Source organism: Coffea arabica, chromosome 6c, assembly GCF_036785885.1.
Source record: "Coffea arabica cultivar ET-39 chromosome 6c, Coffea Arabica ET-39 HiFi, whole genome shotgun sequence".
Taxonomy (NCBI): Eukaryota; Viridiplantae; Streptophyta; class Magnoliopsida; order Gentianales; family Rubiaceae; genus Coffea; species Coffea arabica.
Genome location: NC_092320.1, coordinates 23,706,460 through 23,725,290, shown reverse-complemented (window position 1 = coordinate 23,725,290; position 18,831 = coordinate 23,706,460). Strand labels below are relative to the sequence as shown.

General features: G+C 37.5%; 1 protein-coding gene and 1 long non-coding RNA gene across 4 annotated transcripts; both read right to left on the bottom strand.

The window, feature by feature from the left end:
• Nucleotides 1-3,509: 3,509 nt before the first annotated feature.
• On the bottom strand, nucleotides 3,510-5,270 carry LOC113694313 (uncharacterized). The gene is made up of 2 exons (XR_003449305.2): nucleotides 4,451-5,270; nucleotides 3,510-3,701 (listed from the first exon to the last, which is right to left on the bottom strand). It is a non-coding gene; the product is annotated as an uncharacterized lncRNA (long non-coding RNA).
• Nucleotides 5,271-7,290: 2,020 nt separating this feature from the next.
• Nucleotides 7,291-17,980, bottom strand: LOC113691319 (peroxisome biogenesis protein 2). Of its 3 annotated transcripts, none has more exons than XM_027209420.2 (8): nucleotides 17,647-17,980; nucleotides 13,643-13,756; nucleotides 13,384-13,537; nucleotides 12,095-12,231; nucleotides 11,854-11,954; nucleotides 9,894-10,011; nucleotides 9,261-9,427; nucleotides 7,291-7,693 (listed from the first exon to the last, which is right to left on the bottom strand). In XM_027209420.2, exons 1-8 carry the CDS (start codon nucleotides 17,773-17,775, stop codon nucleotides 7,567-7,569), a joined length of 1,047 nt encoding a protein of 348 aa, XP_027065221.2. In that variant the 5' UTR covers nucleotides 17,776-17,980; the 3' UTR covers nucleotides 7,291-7,566. The 3 variants fall into 3 exon arrangements, with proteins under 3 accessions (XP_027065221.2, XP_027065222.2, XP_027065223.2); XM_027209421.2 differs by having other exon boundaries at nucleotides 13,643-13,675; nucleotides 17,647-17,920; XM_027209422.2 differs by having other exon boundaries at nucleotides 13,384-13,533; nucleotides 13,643-13,675; nucleotides 17,647-17,814.
• Between the last annotated feature and the right edge of the window lie 851 nt (nucleotides 17,981-18,831).

The following is an 18,831-nucleotide window of genomic DNA, read 5'->3' as shown; positions in this document are numbered from 1 at the left end:
AAACCCTTCATCCTTTAGCACAACTACTCGATTCCGAAACCTCAATATTCCATCTGACCCCAAATTAAAATCTGTCTTGTCTTCCATTTTACTCTTTTCCACCCATTTTTGCACTTCCGTGTCCTTTTCTTGAAATTCCTTGATGCGTTCCAATAGAGTGGAGGTTACTATAATATTCTCTAAAATTACCTTCCTTGGTTCCAATCGAGGATTCCAGTAACTCACTTCTTCCAATAATTGAAACTCCTTAATCATCAATCCAGCCATTTGTACTTGACGACTCAAGGCATCGGCCACTACATTAGCTTTCCCTGGATGGTACTTGATAGTACAATCATAGTCCTCCAAAAATTCCATCCATCTACGTTGCCTCAAATTCAACCCCTTTTGAGAAAACAAGTACTTAAGGCTTTTGTGGTCTGTAAAAACCTCAAATGTTACTCCATACAAATAATGTTTCCATTTCTTCAAAGCAAAGACCACAGCCGCTAACTCCAAATCATGAGTAGGGTAATTCCCTTTATGTGGTTTCAATTTCCTAGAAGCATATGCTATTACTTTGTCATCTTGCATTAAAACACAACCCAATCCTTCCTTAGAAGCATCTGTGTAAACCACAAAACTATCTTTTCCGTTTGACAAACCTAATACAGGTGCCCTTGTTAACCGTCTTTTCAATTCCTGAAAACTTTCCTCACACTTGGGACTCCATATAAACTTCCCATTTTTCTTGGTCAATTCAGTCATGGGTCCAGCAATTTTTGAAAAATCCTGAATGAATCTCCGGTAATACCCTGCTAATCCAATGAAACTTCGAACCTCGGTAGGGTTTTCCGGTCGTTTCCATTTTGAAACAGCTTCAACTTTAACTGGATCCACTTTAATCCCTTCCTTAGAAATTATGTATCCCAAGAAAGTCACTTCTTTTAACCAAAATTCACACTTGCTAAACTTAGCATACAATTGGTGCTCCCTTAAGGTCTGTAAAACAACTCTCAAGTGTTTCTCATGGTCTTGCACATTCTTAGAATACACCAATATATCATCAATAAAGACCACCACAAATTGGTCTAGATAAGGTTTAAAGACCCTATGCATTAGATCCATAAAAGCAGCAGGAGCATTCGTTAACCCAAATGGCATCACGGCAAATTCAAAATACCCATATCTCGAGTTAAAAGCAGTTTTGGGTATATCTTTCTCTAAAATCCTCAACTGATAATAACCCTGCCTCAAATCCAACTTAGAAAATACTACAGCCCCTTGTAATTGGTCAAACAACTCATCAATGTGGGGCAGGGGGTATTTATTCTTAGTTGTAACACTATTTAAACCTCTATAGTCTATACATAGCCTCAAACTCCCGTCTTTTTTCTTAACAAACAAAACTGGGGCTCCCCACGGAGAATCACTCTCTTTAATAAAACCTCTTTCTAACAAATCTTGCAATTGCAATTTCAACTCCTTCAATTCGGCTGGAGCCATTCAATATGGCGTCCTAGAAATAGGGGTTACTCCCGGAGTTACATCAATCTTAAAGGCTATTTCCCGTTCCGGGGGTAGGGACTCCAATTCTTCAGGAAAAACATCAGGAAAGTCTTTCACTACAGGCATGTCCTCCAATTTCACCTTATCACTAGGGGTGTTAATAAGAAAAGCCAAATATCCTTGGGCTCCTTTACTTAACAACTTTCTAGCCCGAATTCCTGAAATAAGTGCAGACGAAACTAATTTACCCTTTACATCCAGTTTCAGGGTTGCTTCTCCTGGAATACGCAACTCCACAACCTTCGTCCTACAGTTTAGCTGAGCATTATAACGGGCTAACCAATCCATCCCTAAAATTACATCGTATCCCTTAATCATCAATCCCATCAAATCAGCCGATAATTTTCGTTCCCCAATCCAGATTTCACAATCTTGATACACCAAATTAGCAATTAGACTTTGATCTCCAGTAGGCGTTTTAACCTCTAGATCATATGGTAATTTAATTGGCTTCAAGTCTATCCCACTCATGAAATTAGGGTTTACAAAAGAATGTGTAGCACCTGGATCAATTAAAACCCTAGCTAAACGGTGAAAGATCGGAATCGTACCTTCTACCACCTCAGTTGCCTCAGGAACTTGTTGATAGTCCAGTGCATAAACCCTAGCCGGCACTTTCGGTCGACTCCCTCCGGCACTAGTTTGCTTAGAATCTGACTTTTCTGGCCTTTGGGTATCACCTCCCGTCTTTATTTTATTTGGACGGTTCGCAAGCTGATGCTCGGTACTACCACAAGCCAGGCACTTCCCAAACTTCCTCCAACAATCACTTTCAGAATGGTTTGGTTTTCCGCAGTAACCACATGAAACTTGAGGGGTCACCGCTGAACCGCTAGAAGGTGCCCTTCTTGCCTGTGTCGGTCCACTACGACCTCCTCTAGATAAAGCTCCTCTCGAAGGTCCAGCAGTCCTTGGTCCTCCCATTCCTTTTCCCATTTTGGAAGGCTGTACATTTTTACTAGCTTGTCCAGAAGCATGGCTAGAAAAGTTTCTCTTTCTGCTATGGAAGTCTCTCACTTGAGACCTTGCACTTTCAACCCTTTGTGCCTTCTCTAAAGCCTCAGTAAATGTAAAGATTTGGGCTGCGGCCAGGCCCTCTTGTATCTCCACATTAAGTCCTTGAACAAATCGTCTAATCCTTTTTCGCTCATTTGTCACCAGTTCGGGAGCATACTTTGAAAGTTTAGTAAATTTTCCTTCATACTCCGCTACACTAAGGGTTCCCTGTTTCAGCTTAATAAATTCATCCTCCCTCTTCTCTTGGATTAAGGGCGGAAGAAACTTTTCATTAAATTCCTTTGTGAAATTATCCCAAGTCCAAGGGGTTTGAATTCTCTTCCATTTTCCTTTTATCAAATCCCACCAAGCACGGGCTACCCCCTTAAATTGGAAAGCAGCGAAATTCACTCGCCTATCCTCAGTGTAGTCTAAAGCAGCGAATATATTGGTCAGATGGGAAGTAGCGTACTCGAGCTTCCCCAGCCAAAGCTCGATAAAAGATAGGCCTAGGAGGCGCTATATGACCATTAGCATGGCCATTCCCGTTAGTTGTCGAAACTCCATTTCCGTTGTCCATCCCTGCAACATAATAGCACCTTTTGGGTTAGAAATTTAAATCTCTATTTAGTCCCAATATCCTGCAATGCATGCCTAACCTAATCATTGGTTCATCCCAATTGTCACTTGAGGTAGGACTAACTTAGTTGCTAGTTCGCCTCAAGTATCACTTAGGGTATGACTAAGTCATCCCATGTCGAGTTTTAAGGGTAGAGTATCTAATATGTTTCCCATATAGATCTCTAACCTAGCGCTCTGATACCAACTGTGACGCCCCCACTTCTCCCTAAGGGGAACCAAAGGGTATCCGCGGGACGTCTGCCCAACTCTCGCCAGGACTCAAGCAATTCCCTTCAACTTATAGCCGGACCACACAATACAAACCGAAACTTAGATACAATAAATGAGGAAACGTTCAAACTTAATAATAGTCAACCATTCTCCAAACCACACGTCAGTACACAAAATACAATTCGTCCAAAGGTTACATTTCCATACCAAAAGTACAATCCAAAGCCGAAGGCATAACAAAAGTATTAGCAACCCTAAAACAAAAGTACATCAAGAGGCTGCTCCATTTTACCTCCGAATTCAACCTGTTAAGGAAAACAAATCTACAGGGTGAGCAAAACGCTCGTGAGGCCAAGAACACACATGCAAACACATAGTTCAGATAACAAGCTCCAAATAACAATTCAGGTATTGGCTTGCAAGTAATTAATAACACCAATAAACTGTAACCAGAAACAATTCAAGGATATAGAAGCTCTCAGGAGCTAAGTTCCACATTTGCCGATGTCATTTGTATATCTCCCCGTGATGACTCTCCGTCAACTGGGTTGATATTTTCATATCCGTAGTTCACCACTTACTTCTCATCCGTCCACCATACACCACTTCGGGCCCGCACGACATTTATAAGGCGATACTTTACGAGTATGTCAAGCGAGATCTCTCAATAGATCAAGCTTATCATGTGAATCTCATGGTTCACCGAGGTTCCCGACCAATCCCATGCCGGCTCGAGTTCCAAGGTCGGCCTATGAGTTTGGGCGTCCCCCATGTGTCATGTAAATGTCGAGGAGATTCACTCCATCGACGTATGCAATCATAGCATACCATTTCATGTATTCAAGCATTTGACATGTTTAAGCAGGCATTTCAAGTCATGTAAATTAGGCAAATCATGTTAGACATGAGTCATTTGTGCCAAATGAGAACGAGTGCGATTAAGTACACACTCGACTCCATTTTTTCAAAAATCAAATAGGCTAAGCATGTAATCAGGTAAGTCAAGCATGAATCAAGACTTTAGAGTTCAAGTAGGCATACACTTGACACTCACCAAGTTATGCAAGCAAGTAAATTGGAGGAAGAGTTCAAACTTCCACAGTAGGGTCCTCTTGGAGGTCCTCGTGCGTGCCTGAGCAAATAATAGTGAATTATCACCCATATCCCAAATATCGAGGAATAATTCGTTCACTAGTATTACTCTAGAAAATTCCGTGAAAATGAACCTCAATTACTCGTAAATCGAGGTTCGAGAGAGATTTGATAACATTCAACAATATTTAAGTCTTTATCTAGGAAATCGGGGATAAAACGTTTAGATAATATCAAAAGAATAAAGAGTTCTTGAAAAACTCTATTTTCTTGAAAGTTGGAAAATTTTCAGTTTTGTTATGAATCTTTGAAAAATCGTAACTCACTCGACATAAGTCGAGAATTGGAAAACTTTATACCGTTGAAAACCTCTTAGAAAGTACTGCAAGTTCCTAGAAGACACTTTTTCATGAATCGAAGTGGAAAGTGCTCAAAAATGAGCCTAAAGTTGCTGTTCCAAATCACCCAGGAATGAGCCGGGGTTGGTTTTTCGCTAACTTTGAAAATGCGGCAGAATTCACTCGTTGCAAACCAGCCCTTGAAATTTATAGTTCAATTAGAGGTGCAAGTAAGGTTTAGGGCAGAACAAACGGATCGAGAATCGGAGTTTCGAGCACCAAGATATGGTAGCTCAAAGTTGGGAAAAATTCAAGACTGTTACAAAATTTCCAGATTTGGTTCCAACTTTGGACCTTTAGTTAAGTGCCGAAACGGACTTGGATTGACACCAAATTTTGCAGTATAATACTTCCATATGAAGGTTATCTCTCTATCAAATTTCATGGAAAAATACCCTCAGAAGGGTGGTCATTCAATCAACCAAAGTTTGGAAAAATCCTTAAGGCAATCTGTCCAAAGCTAAGGTTTTCAAAAATGAGGCAGTCGCCGTATTTTGATCATAACTCTCTCAATTTAACTCGGAATTGGGAATGGTTGATAGTGTTAGAAAATACATTCACGGGGCTACAACTTTACAGAAGAAATCGTTTCAAGTTTCGGCATGCAACTGGTTCAAAATCAAGCCTCAAGTTGCAGCATCACAAATCATTTCGGCAGAACGGAGAAACAGGACAGTCGACTTCAGATGAATGGTGTGGCTCACACACATGAAACCAGAATGTGAATTATACACCGTTGGAAACATGGGAACGTCTAGTTTCAAATGCCGCTGACGGCACTTGATTTCGACGTCGGAGCACGGAGTTATGGACAAAATACAACCACTGGTTTGGATTACGGCGAAACCGTTTTCCAGATTACTAGTTTTTGAAATAAATTCGTTTGACCCACCAAAACTCAATATTTTTCAACGAAATTTTGTACACAGCTTCTACAACATGTAAACAACATAATCAAGCCTTTAAATCCTCAATTATCTGCAGTAAAGTGACCGAACAGAGCAGGGGTAAAATGGGAACTTTTTGCTTCAAGAGTGAAACAACGTTTCTGGCCACAATACACCTTTAATCTACTTCCTTAAGCTCTAATTCAGCAATAAAACCATCATCAAACATCATCACAGCCATCAACCCAAAGTGGGAGTTCATAGAGCCCACATTTCCAACAATACAAGCTACTAAAGTAAAGATTCCAACTCAAATGCGTAAATCAACTTCCATAAGATAAGTTGAAGGTGCTAGATTGCTACCTACTTTGATGGCTGGTTTGGACAGATTTTTCGATCCTTTGAAGCTTGAAGAAACCGTGAAAGCTCCTCCCTTTTTCAGCCTATGTTGTTGTCCAAGTGAAAAGCTAAATGAATGTGAAGTTTGGTGAGAATCTATGGAAGTTTTGGTAGGAATTTGGTTGAGTTTTGGAAGAAAAGAAATGGTGAAGCTTCGGTTGTTCCTTTGTTGCAGTCTAGCCGTCCATTGCAGCAGAGGAAAGGAAATGAATTGCGGTTCCGAAGCCTTTGCGTACAAGAGACGCTTGACGTCAAATCTTTTAATACGTCAAATCAATTATAACTAGTACCCTACACGCGCGTTTTGTGTTCGATTTCTCTTACGTTTGTTGCACTAGTGCACTAAACCTCTAGGGCACTTACATTTGTATAAATATTATTCATTCCTAATTGTCTCAAAATAATGGTCCAAAGTCTCCCAATTAAGCGCGCACGTGAAAACACGTATTTCTAATTTAGGCGCAATAAAATTGAAACTTTTAAAAAATTCTTATAACGATCGAACCACTAGTTATTTCTCGTGTTTTTAAACCTAAATTGTCTATTTTAGGTTCATTGTATAGGTCTCAAATTTTTAACTTATTGTACTCCCAATTGGCTAAAATTTTTAGACACATTTTCATTTTTTTTTCCGCTAAATAGGCTTATAAGAAAATATTTGTTTATTTATCTATATTTTTATTTTATTTTTAAAATGAAACACTTTTAGAAATATAACAAACTATAAAATCATGTACTTAGATCTAATAGGCTAGAATATATTATTCGTGACAAAAATCCAAATAAATAATTAATTAAGTCAAAATTAGAAATTTTAAAATAATAGAAATTTCGAGTCCTCACAGTTAGAGCGTAAGGAGAAGTATTGACTCACTGTAACTAGCGGAATCACATATTTTCAAAGTTTCAACAGTCACATACGACTGATTTGCAAATTGCCAGACTACATCAACTAGGACACAAGGTTTAATCTTCTGCCAGACTCACAATAAAGAATTCAAATTCTCCTAGCGCAAATCAGTCGAAGACCATGTGAGAAAGCATTTTCTTCCGAAAGTCATAAATGTGGTTGACCAATTTACCAAAATAAAAATGCAAAAAAAAAAAAAGAAACAAAGGGAAAAAAGGTCTACTTCATAAAACAGGACAAGATAAGAAAATTTAGAGAACATACAATAAACGACCGAGCAGAAACTAACAGCGACATATATTTTGAACAGAAAATCTAAATTAGCAAAGAATGGAACATAAAATGCAGTGGGCACAAAAGCTTTATGCAAGGAATCTTAATTCCTTGAATCAAATATCAAATAATCAACGCCAACTTTAGGCACCCTTGCATGCATCTCTGTTGTGCCTGCATTTCTGTGTACTTTATCTTTGACGGAAAATAATTACTGTTTCTGAGCAAGATTGTCAACGGAACCATGCCGTTGCATGGCAACAACTGGTTCATTGCATCTAGAGCAGCGAAATGATGGAGCTGCAGAGCAACGCGTTCGTAGACAGTAATAACAGTACCTGCCAGCAATAAAATTACATAATGTTAATGCGTTTTAAGGAGCAACACAGATATTACAAGTGGATGTGCTGCAACTTGTCAGTGTGTTTTGCTGCCTAATCAAATGCAGTTGTCTAATAATCCATCAAATATGTCCAAATAGCAGCTTCGAGTAAATATAGAACATCAAAATTCAATCTTGACAGTTCAGCAAAGTATATACTAAGAAAACTGACACAGTAATCTTGCTATGTACACCCCTCAAGGAGCTAGAAGTGGAGTTTTTGAGACGACAAAAAGGAAAAACCTGTAGTCCATGTTTTGACGAGTCTAATGGAAGTTTCAAACTCCATATGAGACCTTTTTGGAAAAGAACCATAATACCAATGCAAGCTGCAGGTGTACAGCAATGCATGTTTAAACTTTTTAAGTCAGCCTAGGAGAGTCCTGCAGCCATTAGATACACAGAACGAGAAACAAAAAGACTCTCAACAATAAAATACTGCCTTTTGGAGCTTTCCGGGAGAAGTTATCCCAGTTGGCAGCAATGGAAAAGCTTGGAAAATGAATGCATACTTATGGGACTTGGCATTCTTGCACGACATACATCGTGGATTCATGCAAGTGGCAGTGTGCTTACAACCAGATTCCATTGCGGATGAAAATAAACAATTTCACCAAACAAAGAAAACCTAGGAGGTGAACCAGGGGAAAGCTAGGTCCACTAAGATAGCTGGAGTCTTGGCACAGCAAAGGCTATTCACTGTGGCTAACGTTTGATAAAACTCTATACCCAGCAGATGGCTTTGGCAAGGCAGTGCAATGTGCTAAATCAGACAACTGGCAATTGGTTCCAACCTTCCCATGAGCAGCTGTACACAAGCTCCAAAGTAAGATCTGAACAAACCAAAAACAAGGATAGCCTGCAGTTGCACAACTGTACTCCTAGTCTCATATAAGTCTAAATTCTTCTTAGCAATCTTGTTTCTGGGAGATGGAACTATAAGGTTGAGATTGGCCAATGACTATTTGTACTTCCTACTGCACATAACATTCTCTTTTGAGAAATATGTGACTTTCTTATGCTAGTATTTTAGCCTCCACTTGGTATCCATTAACACTCTTCAGGAAGCCAATTTCAACACGACAATTCCTACATTTTATGATCCATTAGTCCTTTCCCTAGAAAGTCCCACCATGGTGAGAATGACATGCTAGTAACTGCCACAACTTTCCGATCCTTCTTAGTATCTTCCAGGAGTATGACATCCGATTAACGAAGCCATAGATTCAGTAATACCAACCTAGCTGAGGCTGTGTTTCATAAAACCAAGGCCCTAATCCGACTATAAGACTCAAGAAAATTAAAACCTTTAAGAACATCTATATCAGAACGCAAATCTACTATTTTCACATCACATTATAATAACCATCAAAGACACAACCACAGTAACCACTAACCATGCAGTGCCACTAGGCAGTACTTTTGCGACTGCTTGTTGAGCAAACTGGGCATGAAATTCCGCTTTATGCTACTTCAATAGGCATCTACATAAGAACCAAAAGTATCTAAAAACTGTCACATACCTATGCTGACAAGGAAGGGCAAGAAAAGGAATGCTTGGATTCGCCTGGCAGATGGGGCATAAATTTTCATCCCCAGCAGAACTAGAGGATTTATCCTTTGAAAATGGACGAAGAAAACTTTTCATCGATGATGAGTTAAGAAGTGGAAGAAGCAATAACAACATTTCCTGCAATAAATATCAAATGTAAGTGTCTTGAGTAGAGCACCTCAGAGTTATCGCCATTAATGAATGCAGAAAACAGATAAGGAATCAAATCGAGAAGCACAGTGACTCCTTTATTTAGGTAAATAAGTACGAACACTAATACATTACCACAAACTCAGATAAATAATAAAAGGTCGAAAAAAAGGCCACCTACATGCCGGGGCAGAAAAATATAAATATACTACTAAAAACTATTTCCATGTCCTTGAAAACTAGCAAAACCCACCAAACAAAGCACAGAGCTCCCTTGCAAGAAACTCTCATTTTGTGTTAAAAATCACAATTGACTGGAATTCCTATGAAATTGTTAAAATTTTGACATCCACATTCATCTATTTTCAGTACAAAAAAGTAGAAAATAGGAACCCAAAATTCAACATCTTCTAGGGAGCAACTACCATGATATATTTTGAAAAGGGAAAGTTACCGAGAATTCGTTCCACACCAACTGGCGATTCATATACTCAAAGCTCACAGCTCTGTTCATATTAGGACTGCCGTAAACAAGTCTTGCTCGCAAAAGTCGTTCAGTGAGACACCTATACCTGCATCAAACCATCAGTATAAAGTGAACAAGAGATCAGTCACAACAAGAAGCGGATTGAAATCATATAATGCTTTGTAATCAGGATAAAAATCACAATAGATACACAGATTCCCCAAGATCATTCAAGGAGCAAATTAATGCACCTCCAATGACAAAAAGAGTGTTAAAAGTCATTATCCTTGAAAAAGACATCAACCTGAAAAGATGGTACTCCCTCTATCTCATTGTTAATGTCATGTTTCCACTTTTTGGATGTCCCAAAAGAAGAGTCACTTTCTAAAAGCCAATACAACATTTTATTAGCTTTCCCACTTTGCCATTTGAAAAAGTAACTTTTCCCACTTACCAATGCATTGCTCATACTCTCAAATTTTAAATTTGAGGATAACATTGTAAAATCACCCAAATCCACCTCATCCAGACACAATGATTACATGTTCCCTTAAAGAGTTGTTTTCCAGAAAAATGAACCAAATTATGAGACGGAGGGAGTAATATACTTTACAAATTAAGAATTATATGAAAAGCATATGGATTCATAAGAAAAGTTCCATTTCCAGCACACTCATAAATAGACCAACAATAATGAATTGACTTGAAATGATGACACTTCTATTAATAAGGCACAAATTAAGCACCAAAAATAATGACTTAACTCAAAATGATGTTAAAGGACATCAACACGCTAAAAATTAATACCGCTGATATGATGTTTGATCATTCCAATGTTCTTCTTTTCATCTATTAAACTGCTAATGAGCTGTCAGTGGTGGAATGAAGATATATAGACTTCCACAGTTCTACTTATTCAGTCAACACGAAAACAGGCCACCATATGCAGGATTCTGAAGCCCTGTACGTAGTTTCTGCTGCATATAAGCTCTTTATTATTAAAGCCAAGTCAGCTGATGAAGGCCAAGCCCAAAACCAGTTATTCAATTTGATGAACACAAATCCAGTTTAATAAGCACCTATTTCCAACTTCCTAGACGGAATTCTTAAATCAGACTCTAAATGTGAACTACCTTAGTATTAAGCAATACCAACCATTGATAAACAGCGCCAAGGTTTTAGATTAAGAAGGGAGGAAAACTGCTTCAAGGAAAGGAACTAATTGCATTTGTAAAAAGTCATATATTTTCCAGAAAACATTATCATCTTTCAGATTGAGAATGAAACCATCTTTCTTTTGCAGTAATTTGTTATTTTAATGACATGTGATTTAGTGAGACTCCTGGGTTCTGAATACTTAACTTCTTGCTCTCATAAGTATTCATAATTAGATAAAATCTATTAAACCTTTTCCTGTGTCATACTTGAAAAGTATAACATGTCTTTGAGATGAAATTGCAATGTTATGACCGCTCTAAAACATATGATATGGAAATCCTCAAGATCTCAGATACCAAGAGGACCAATCAACAAGATTAAATTTGAATTGCCAGCACCAGTCATTCATAACAGAAATGTATAAACGTGCTGATATGCACTATATAAATAAACTAGCAGCGATTCACAAAAATTACTCTCGCCACCTACCCATATGGACTTTATGGTGGTTTTCTTTATAAGAAGAAAAGTTCATACAGCAATTAAAGCAAAATCAAGTGATGCAAGTGATAATATGAGACTGTTCTTAGAAATCTGTAGGCCCCAGGCCTTCAAACATCTCATGCTTGCCCTAGCAGTACTACCTGGTCAGAAACCAATCCCAACACATGATTAGGCATAAAAACGACTAAAAATTTTCTTAATTTTTCTTGATCTATTCCATCCCAAACTTAAAAAGTTTATGCATGCAATGACACATCAACAGAGCATTTAATGCTTGGTAACATACCTTCCTGAGTAAAGAAATACAAGTATGTTGACAAAAGATGCTGCTCTATATAATCCTTCTACACGTTGTAATAGAAACCATCCTCGACGAACTAGTGATCTCTGACAAGTGTAACAGTTACAAAGATTAGCTCCCCAGTTTTGTTACTTCTTGTCAACACTCTGCAGGACAACATTAAAGGAACAGGAGGCAAAGCGAGCTAGAGAGAGGACATCTAGGTCTACTATAACAGATATACTACCTGATCAGAATCCCCCCACCTACGAAAAGCAGAAAATGACTGCAGACGAGCCCAAAGATACTGACCACCAACCGTGGCAACACAGTACCAAATTTTTTGAGAAACCGTAAGTCCAGGTCCCTCCAGACCAGTTCTGACTGGAAAAAGAACACATCCAAAACAACAACAGATGAGATAGAAACTGATAAACAATTTGACTGGAAGACTGGATGGGAATGAGAACGTGTTGCAATCCCCAGGCCATGCATTTAAATAGCAGTATATCAGATAAATGGAAGTGCATTTATCACACCCCAGCTTCTTATACGTCATCCAGTAATGCACTAGTAAGATATTTAAGCTAACAACATGAAGGTCAACGAAGATCAAAGGGTTGACAAGAGTATTTGTTCAGATTCAAAATGTGCTGAGGTTAATTCCACAAAGAAACGCCTACAAAAAAGTAACAACCAACCATGTCATGAATGAGGGACTACAATAGCCAGTTAGAGTAGGACCGCATCACATTACCTTCAACTGGCAAGAAGACTGAAAAGTTTCTCACTCACAGAGAGTCTTCTTGCATGAAGTAATCAATGCTACTCTTAACACAACAAAAAGGTCTAACAAAGCCAAATCCATCTATGTACAATATTTGCTAACTCTTTGCTCTAAAGGAACAAAGAATTCCAACAAAATCCATATCGAGAAGCCAATATGGAGGTGCAAAATTTTTGTTGAACTGGTTTCCCAAAAATGGAATGAATAATTTAGTGTCCTAGAATTCAGAAAATGCTGTGCCAGTCCAATTTCTTGTTGGTATGGCAAAAAAAGTAGTTAGGGGAGCGCCCATGTTATTAAGATAGATCAAAGAACTGGAAGAAACGTCCATGTGAGAATAGACAGAACTCTGAAGTCCAAGACATCTCACAAGAAAAATAAAATTGTTAAGAAATAGAGCATTTGAAAGACAAAATTGGACAGCAATCAAAAAGATGGGCGCATTTCTGCATCTACATAAATTTCCATCACCATAGTAGAGGTTTGATATTCTTTTAGTATACCAAGTAGAGCCATGTATGCTGCAGCTTAAAGACAATAAATGAGCTAAAGATTAAAGAAAATTTCATCAATTAAATAAGCTTCCAATTCACTCAGGACACAATATATAAGCAAATAGATGAGCCATGCAGATATATAAATCAAAAAAAAAAAAAAGAAATGTGATTTTTCAGATATGGAAAGGGAGTTGTACACAGACTATAACAGAGATCACATAAGATATCCAAAGATAGAATTATTAGTCGAACCTTTTCCTCTTGCTTCAATTGCACGTTCATCTCTATACCTCAGGTTCATGAGACCATTTCCTGGAGTAGGCTTATCAACCCATATAGAGAATCGCCAAATCAGAAACTGGAGAAAAGCATCGAGTTCTGGCTCATATTGAAATAACATTCCTGGCTAATACCAAAGGACATATATTAAAAATTAGAAGCCTGCCAGATGCATCCAAACTCTGAAAACATTCATGGGTTAAATGAAGAAGCAAATAAATAATAAACACACCTTCATGAGCGAAAAGACCTTCACCATTTGTTCCTTCAACATAGCAGACATTTCAATGTCAAGCCTACCAGCATCTACTTGATTAACTCTAGATATTGCAATTGGGATAACTGGCTGCCAAAAATAAGTGCCAAACAGAATAAAAATTGTGCCACGTTTTTTTCTTTTACTTTGGAGCACCCACATGCATAAAACAAACAGCTCCTAGTGCAAATCAACCAAGATCAACCAATTGATCTCTGCATTTACTACCTTAGAAATTATCCCCGGAAATGCCTGATCAACTACAACACCGCTACTTTACCTAATAGTTCAGTATTTCACTTGAAAACCTTAAAATCCACCTCAGCCACAACACTGCTACTTTACCTAATAGTTCAGTATTTCACTTCAAAACCTTAAAATTCATCTCAGCTGCAAGAAAACACAAAAGGATACCTATGTCATGTCCAATACCTACTGTTTTGGAACTCTACTAATACTAAAGGATGATACTCCATAAAAAGAGGGAGAAAAGAAAAGGTTCTTGTCCAGTTTTGGAAGAAATGTAATGAAAAGGAGCTGACCCAGTCTTATATTGAGCTACTTTAAGCTGAAGAGTGGTTTCTGAAAGATAAGTCCAGATGCTTATCACAGCCGAAACACTGCTGTTCAGTTTTATCAGAATCTTTTTGCTAAGTCTTGTCCCTTTCAGAATGAATATGTGAGCCAATTACAGCTAGTTATTCATAAATATATTTTGCAAGTCAGTGTATTGAGCTTGAGAAGCCAGTTACTGAGGATGAAATTCATCATCCACTTTTCTCTATGAAATCTGGGAAGGGGCCAGGTCCAGATGGATATACTGTCGAATTTTTTACTCAAAATTGGGACTGTATCAAACAGGATTTTGTCTCAGCAGTGGAGTGTTGTTTCTCACAGGATTATATGTATCATACTCTGAATAGTACTATTATAACTCTTGTTCCTAAAGTCCAAACCCCTAATTCTATGAAGGAATTTCATCCAATTTCTTGCTGGAATGTGATGTATAAATGTTATTCAAAAATTTTAACAGAGAGATTAAAGACTGCTGCCTGGACTCATCAGTAATAGACAGAATGCTTTATTGAAAGGCAGATCTATCACTGATAATATCTTACTTATGCATGGCATAGTTTGTGGTTACCACAAGAAGGGAGGGAAACAAAGATGTGTATCTAAGGTTGGTCTTATGAAAGCATATGATACTGTTAATTGGGAATTTCTTTTCACAGTTATCGAGTTGATGCAATTTCCTTCTAGATTTATTACTTGGATCAAAAATGGGGTCTGTACAGCTCAGTTCTCCTTGAATCTAAATGGTTCTCTAGTTGGTTATTTCAAGAGTGAGAGAGTGTTAAGGCAAGGCGACCCTCTTTCACCTTATTTTTTCCTCCTGGCAATGGAGGTCTTTCCTTTGTTGTTTGACTTTAAACTGCAACAGCATGGCTTTGATCACCATCCTAAATGTGGGATTTTGGAAATTACAAACATTATTTTTGCTGATGATCTTTTTCTATTATCTGCAGCTACTACAAAGGAGCATCTTTGATGAAGTCAGTGCTGGATAATTTTAGTAGGTGGTCTGGTTTGACTCCAAATGCAGAAAAAAGTTAAATAATTTTTGCTGGGGCTAGTAGTTGCCTTAGGGCAGATACTTGTGCTTTATCAGGGATGAAGGAAGGCATTCTCCCTCTAAGGTATCAGGGCCTACCTCTTATAGAGTTCTAGATTGAGATTCATGGATTGTCATGCTATCATAGATAAAATTAAGCAGAGGATATATAGCTGGAGTACCAAAACTCTTTCTTATGCCAGTCAGTTACAATTGGTAAAATCTGTTTTAGTGAGTCTCCAAATGTACTGGAGCAATGTATTTTTGTTGCCCAGGAAAGTTACTAAGGTGATAGAACAACTTCCAGCCTCTTTTTTATGGACTGGTACTGATAACAGTACTGGAGCGAAAGTCAAGAGGTAGGCTAGCTGCTTTTACATTTCATTATGAATACCCCTTGCAAACGAAAGCGGTACTAGTCTTTGTTGGGGTGATCATAACAGCTGAGTAAATCACAGATGTATGTAAACCTATAAAAGGAGAGCTGGGGCTGGTCAGAATGCAGGCATGGAATAAGGCTTTGTTGTCGAGACATATTTGGGATATCCTTCAGAGAAAGGACTCACTTTGGATTGCTTGGATCCATACCATTAAGCTCAAGCATCGTTGCTTTTGGTCTGTTCCGATTCCAGCTAATCCATCATGGTTCTAGGAGAAGTTGCTTCAGCTTAGAGAGTTGGCCAAGCCATATATCCAGGCTATTGTTGGCAATGGACTTCAAACTCAATTATGGCAGGAATATTGGCATCCAAATGGACCTTTACTTAAGTATTACAGCACAGGAATTCTTAAACGGTTCGGGAGTAATAAAGATGCTATGTTAAACTCTGTTATGCTCGCAGGCAAATGGAATTGGGCTCAAGGCTGAAGAAGATCTCTACAAGTTGAGGATTTAATGCAGAATATACCCCCAACTTGTCAACCTCTACCTTCAGAAGATGATTCCTTTATGTGGACGTGTGATAAACCTGGAGTTTTACTCTTAAGTCTGCTATAAATATGGTGCGGGAACGATGCTCTGAAGCATCATGGTATAAGCTTGTTTCATTGAAAGATATATCCCCAGGCATTCTTTCACTGTGTGGCAAGTGTGTAAGAATAGATTAGCTACTAAAGATAAGGTAAACTGGTGGGATATTGAAACTGATGGTTGGTACCTGCTATATGCACATGAGCCGGAGTCAATTGAGTATTTATTCTTTAAATGTGGTTTTTCAGCTTATGTGTGGAGTGGTATTCAACATTGTTGTTTGATATATAGAGGCGTGTATGCATGGAAGGAGGAACTTGATAGCTAGACTGGCTTTATCCAATCTGGTGACTTTATTAACAGAGTGAGACTTCTTGCATTTGGAGCCACAATTTAAATGTTATGGAGGGAGAGAAATCAGAGAATTTTCCAACATAAAGCTAATAGTGCTGATTCTATTATGCATTGTGTAATCCAATCCATGAGGTTTCTTGTCTCATCTTGGAGGAAGGTACCAAAGACAAGGGCTAACTGGGAGCTTAGCATAGCATGGGATTTTGATCAACAGATCTTCAATTTTGATTCAGTGCTTGTATAGTCTTTTGGTTTCATTTCTGTTTAGGTTTCTTTGGTTATGTATAGTGTAGATTGCTTCTGCTTGTGACTATTCCTTGCTGTACTAATGAAAGTTATTATTTTGCCTTAAAAAAATAAATGTATGGTTAAATTTTCCATTTCTCCACGACACTCCAAAAAGCAATTCATTCAATTATAGCTAGGCTCTGGAGCAGAAAAGACATAGCTCACCCACCTCTAGAAGATCAGCTGAAGGTGATACCTGAGTGGGATACAACGCGCTTAGACCTAAGCGTTAAGCCCAAATTTTACAGAGAAACGTAGGAAGCAGAACACAGAATCATGTAGCAGAGAAACGTACTGGCAATTTCTTCATCGGTTTGCAGAGAGGGAACATCATCGATTTGCAGAGAGGGAAAATCATCGGTTTGCAGAGAGGAGCAAAAAGAGCGAAAGAGAAAGGGAAAAGAAAGAACGAAAGGGAAGGACTATAAGCTCTGTAATTGCCTTACCATAGCATTTTATACTACAAGCACTGAAAATATGTAAAACTAACTGATTGAGCTAAATAATTAACCAAATTCAGCCAAATGGATCACAATTCCCAGATATTTCATAACTTCAAATAACAAAAACAATGGAACCAGAAAAACCCGCAAAAGAAAAAATAAAAAGAGAGAGAATTACAGTCTCCTCTTCAACAAACAGTAAGCATGAAACTTTGCAATTCACATCTTTTCCAGTAACTTCAATTTCAGCAAAAATTCATGGCAAACACAAAAAAAAAAAAAAGAAAAAGAAGAAAAGGAAAAGGGAGAAAACCTGATTGGAGGAAGTGAGAGATTGCCATTGAGGCAGCAATTTTAAGTAGGAATCAACCCAAGCGTCTTCCGCAGGCGGAGATGAAGAAGAAGAAGAAGATGATGAAGCTAGGGTTTGTTGTCTCTCCATTTTCTTTATGCAAAAGAATTATCTTAATTGTGATTAGTATTTCTTTTTTTTTTTTTTTGGTGCGATTTTTGTGAAGATTTCTGCTGTGTATTTTGGAGAATATTGAATTGGTGGCTGAATTTAGTCAGTGGCTCTCTCTTTTCTTACTCACTTAGCTCTGCTGCAATGCAATCTCTTCTTCTCACGGCATCCGCCTGCCGGAATCGAATTTAGAAATGGAAATTTCGAAGGGGTATTTTGGTCATTAAGGACATCAGAAGACGCACTTCTATATCACAGGGATTTGCAATAAGTTTTTTGTTTTTATTTCTTTTTTTCCTATCTGTTTGTTTAATGAGCACCCGTAAAAATGTATTTCAGATATTAGAATTTTAAAAATATAAAATTAATTAGAGAAAAAATGTATAAATGCAATGAGATTAATTAAAAAAAGTGTATAAATTTAAGAGAAAGTAATAATTGTTAATGCGTGTATACACATGATAAGTTGGATGAAATGTAGGTATGCCAAGGAATACAAATAGAACATCCTTTAGAAAAAGCCTTTTTCTATTACTTTGTTCTTTCTTTTCTTTTTTTGTCTTTTCTTTTTTGTCTTTTTTCTTATTTCTGACATGGATTCATAGTTGGCCTCTTTTTTGCTTTCTTTTCTTTTAAATAGTATTGAAAGTGTCACATTTTCTATTTAGAACCTTCCAAAATATTTATCATGCTAAAAAAGTCAAAGTCATATCTGGTCTCTATTTGTAATATTGTGCCCTTTTTTAATCATATGTATATTACATTTAAATTCAAAATTTTGGATTTTGGCAAGTAAGATTGGAAAAAGAAGAATAAACATCACAATTAAAATACTACTATTTTTAAAGCATGAACAATTAGGGTGTGTTTGATAAAAACTGAAATCTGAAATTTGAAACTTGAATCCTTTAAGTTATTAAATTGTTAAATATTAAATATAATACATTTGTGTGTATATCACATTCAGTGATAAGTGAATAGTTTATCACTTAATTTTGGAAGCAAATTTTGCTTAGGAAATTTACTGTCATTTAA

Coding starts and splice junctions, on each gene's coding strand:
- LOC113691319 (XM_027209420.2), bottom strand. CDS start 17,775: ATGGAGAGACAACAAACCCTAGCTTCATCATCTTCTTCTTCTTCTTCA. Junction 12,232..13,383: donor AATTGAAGCAAGAGGAAAAG/GTTCGACTAATA, acceptor TTCTTTTTCCAG/TCAGAACTGGTCTGGAGGGA. Junction 7,694..9,260: donor GCCCTTCCTTGTCAGCATAG/GTATGTGACAGT, acceptor TATTGCTGGCAG/GTACTGTTATTACTGTCTAC.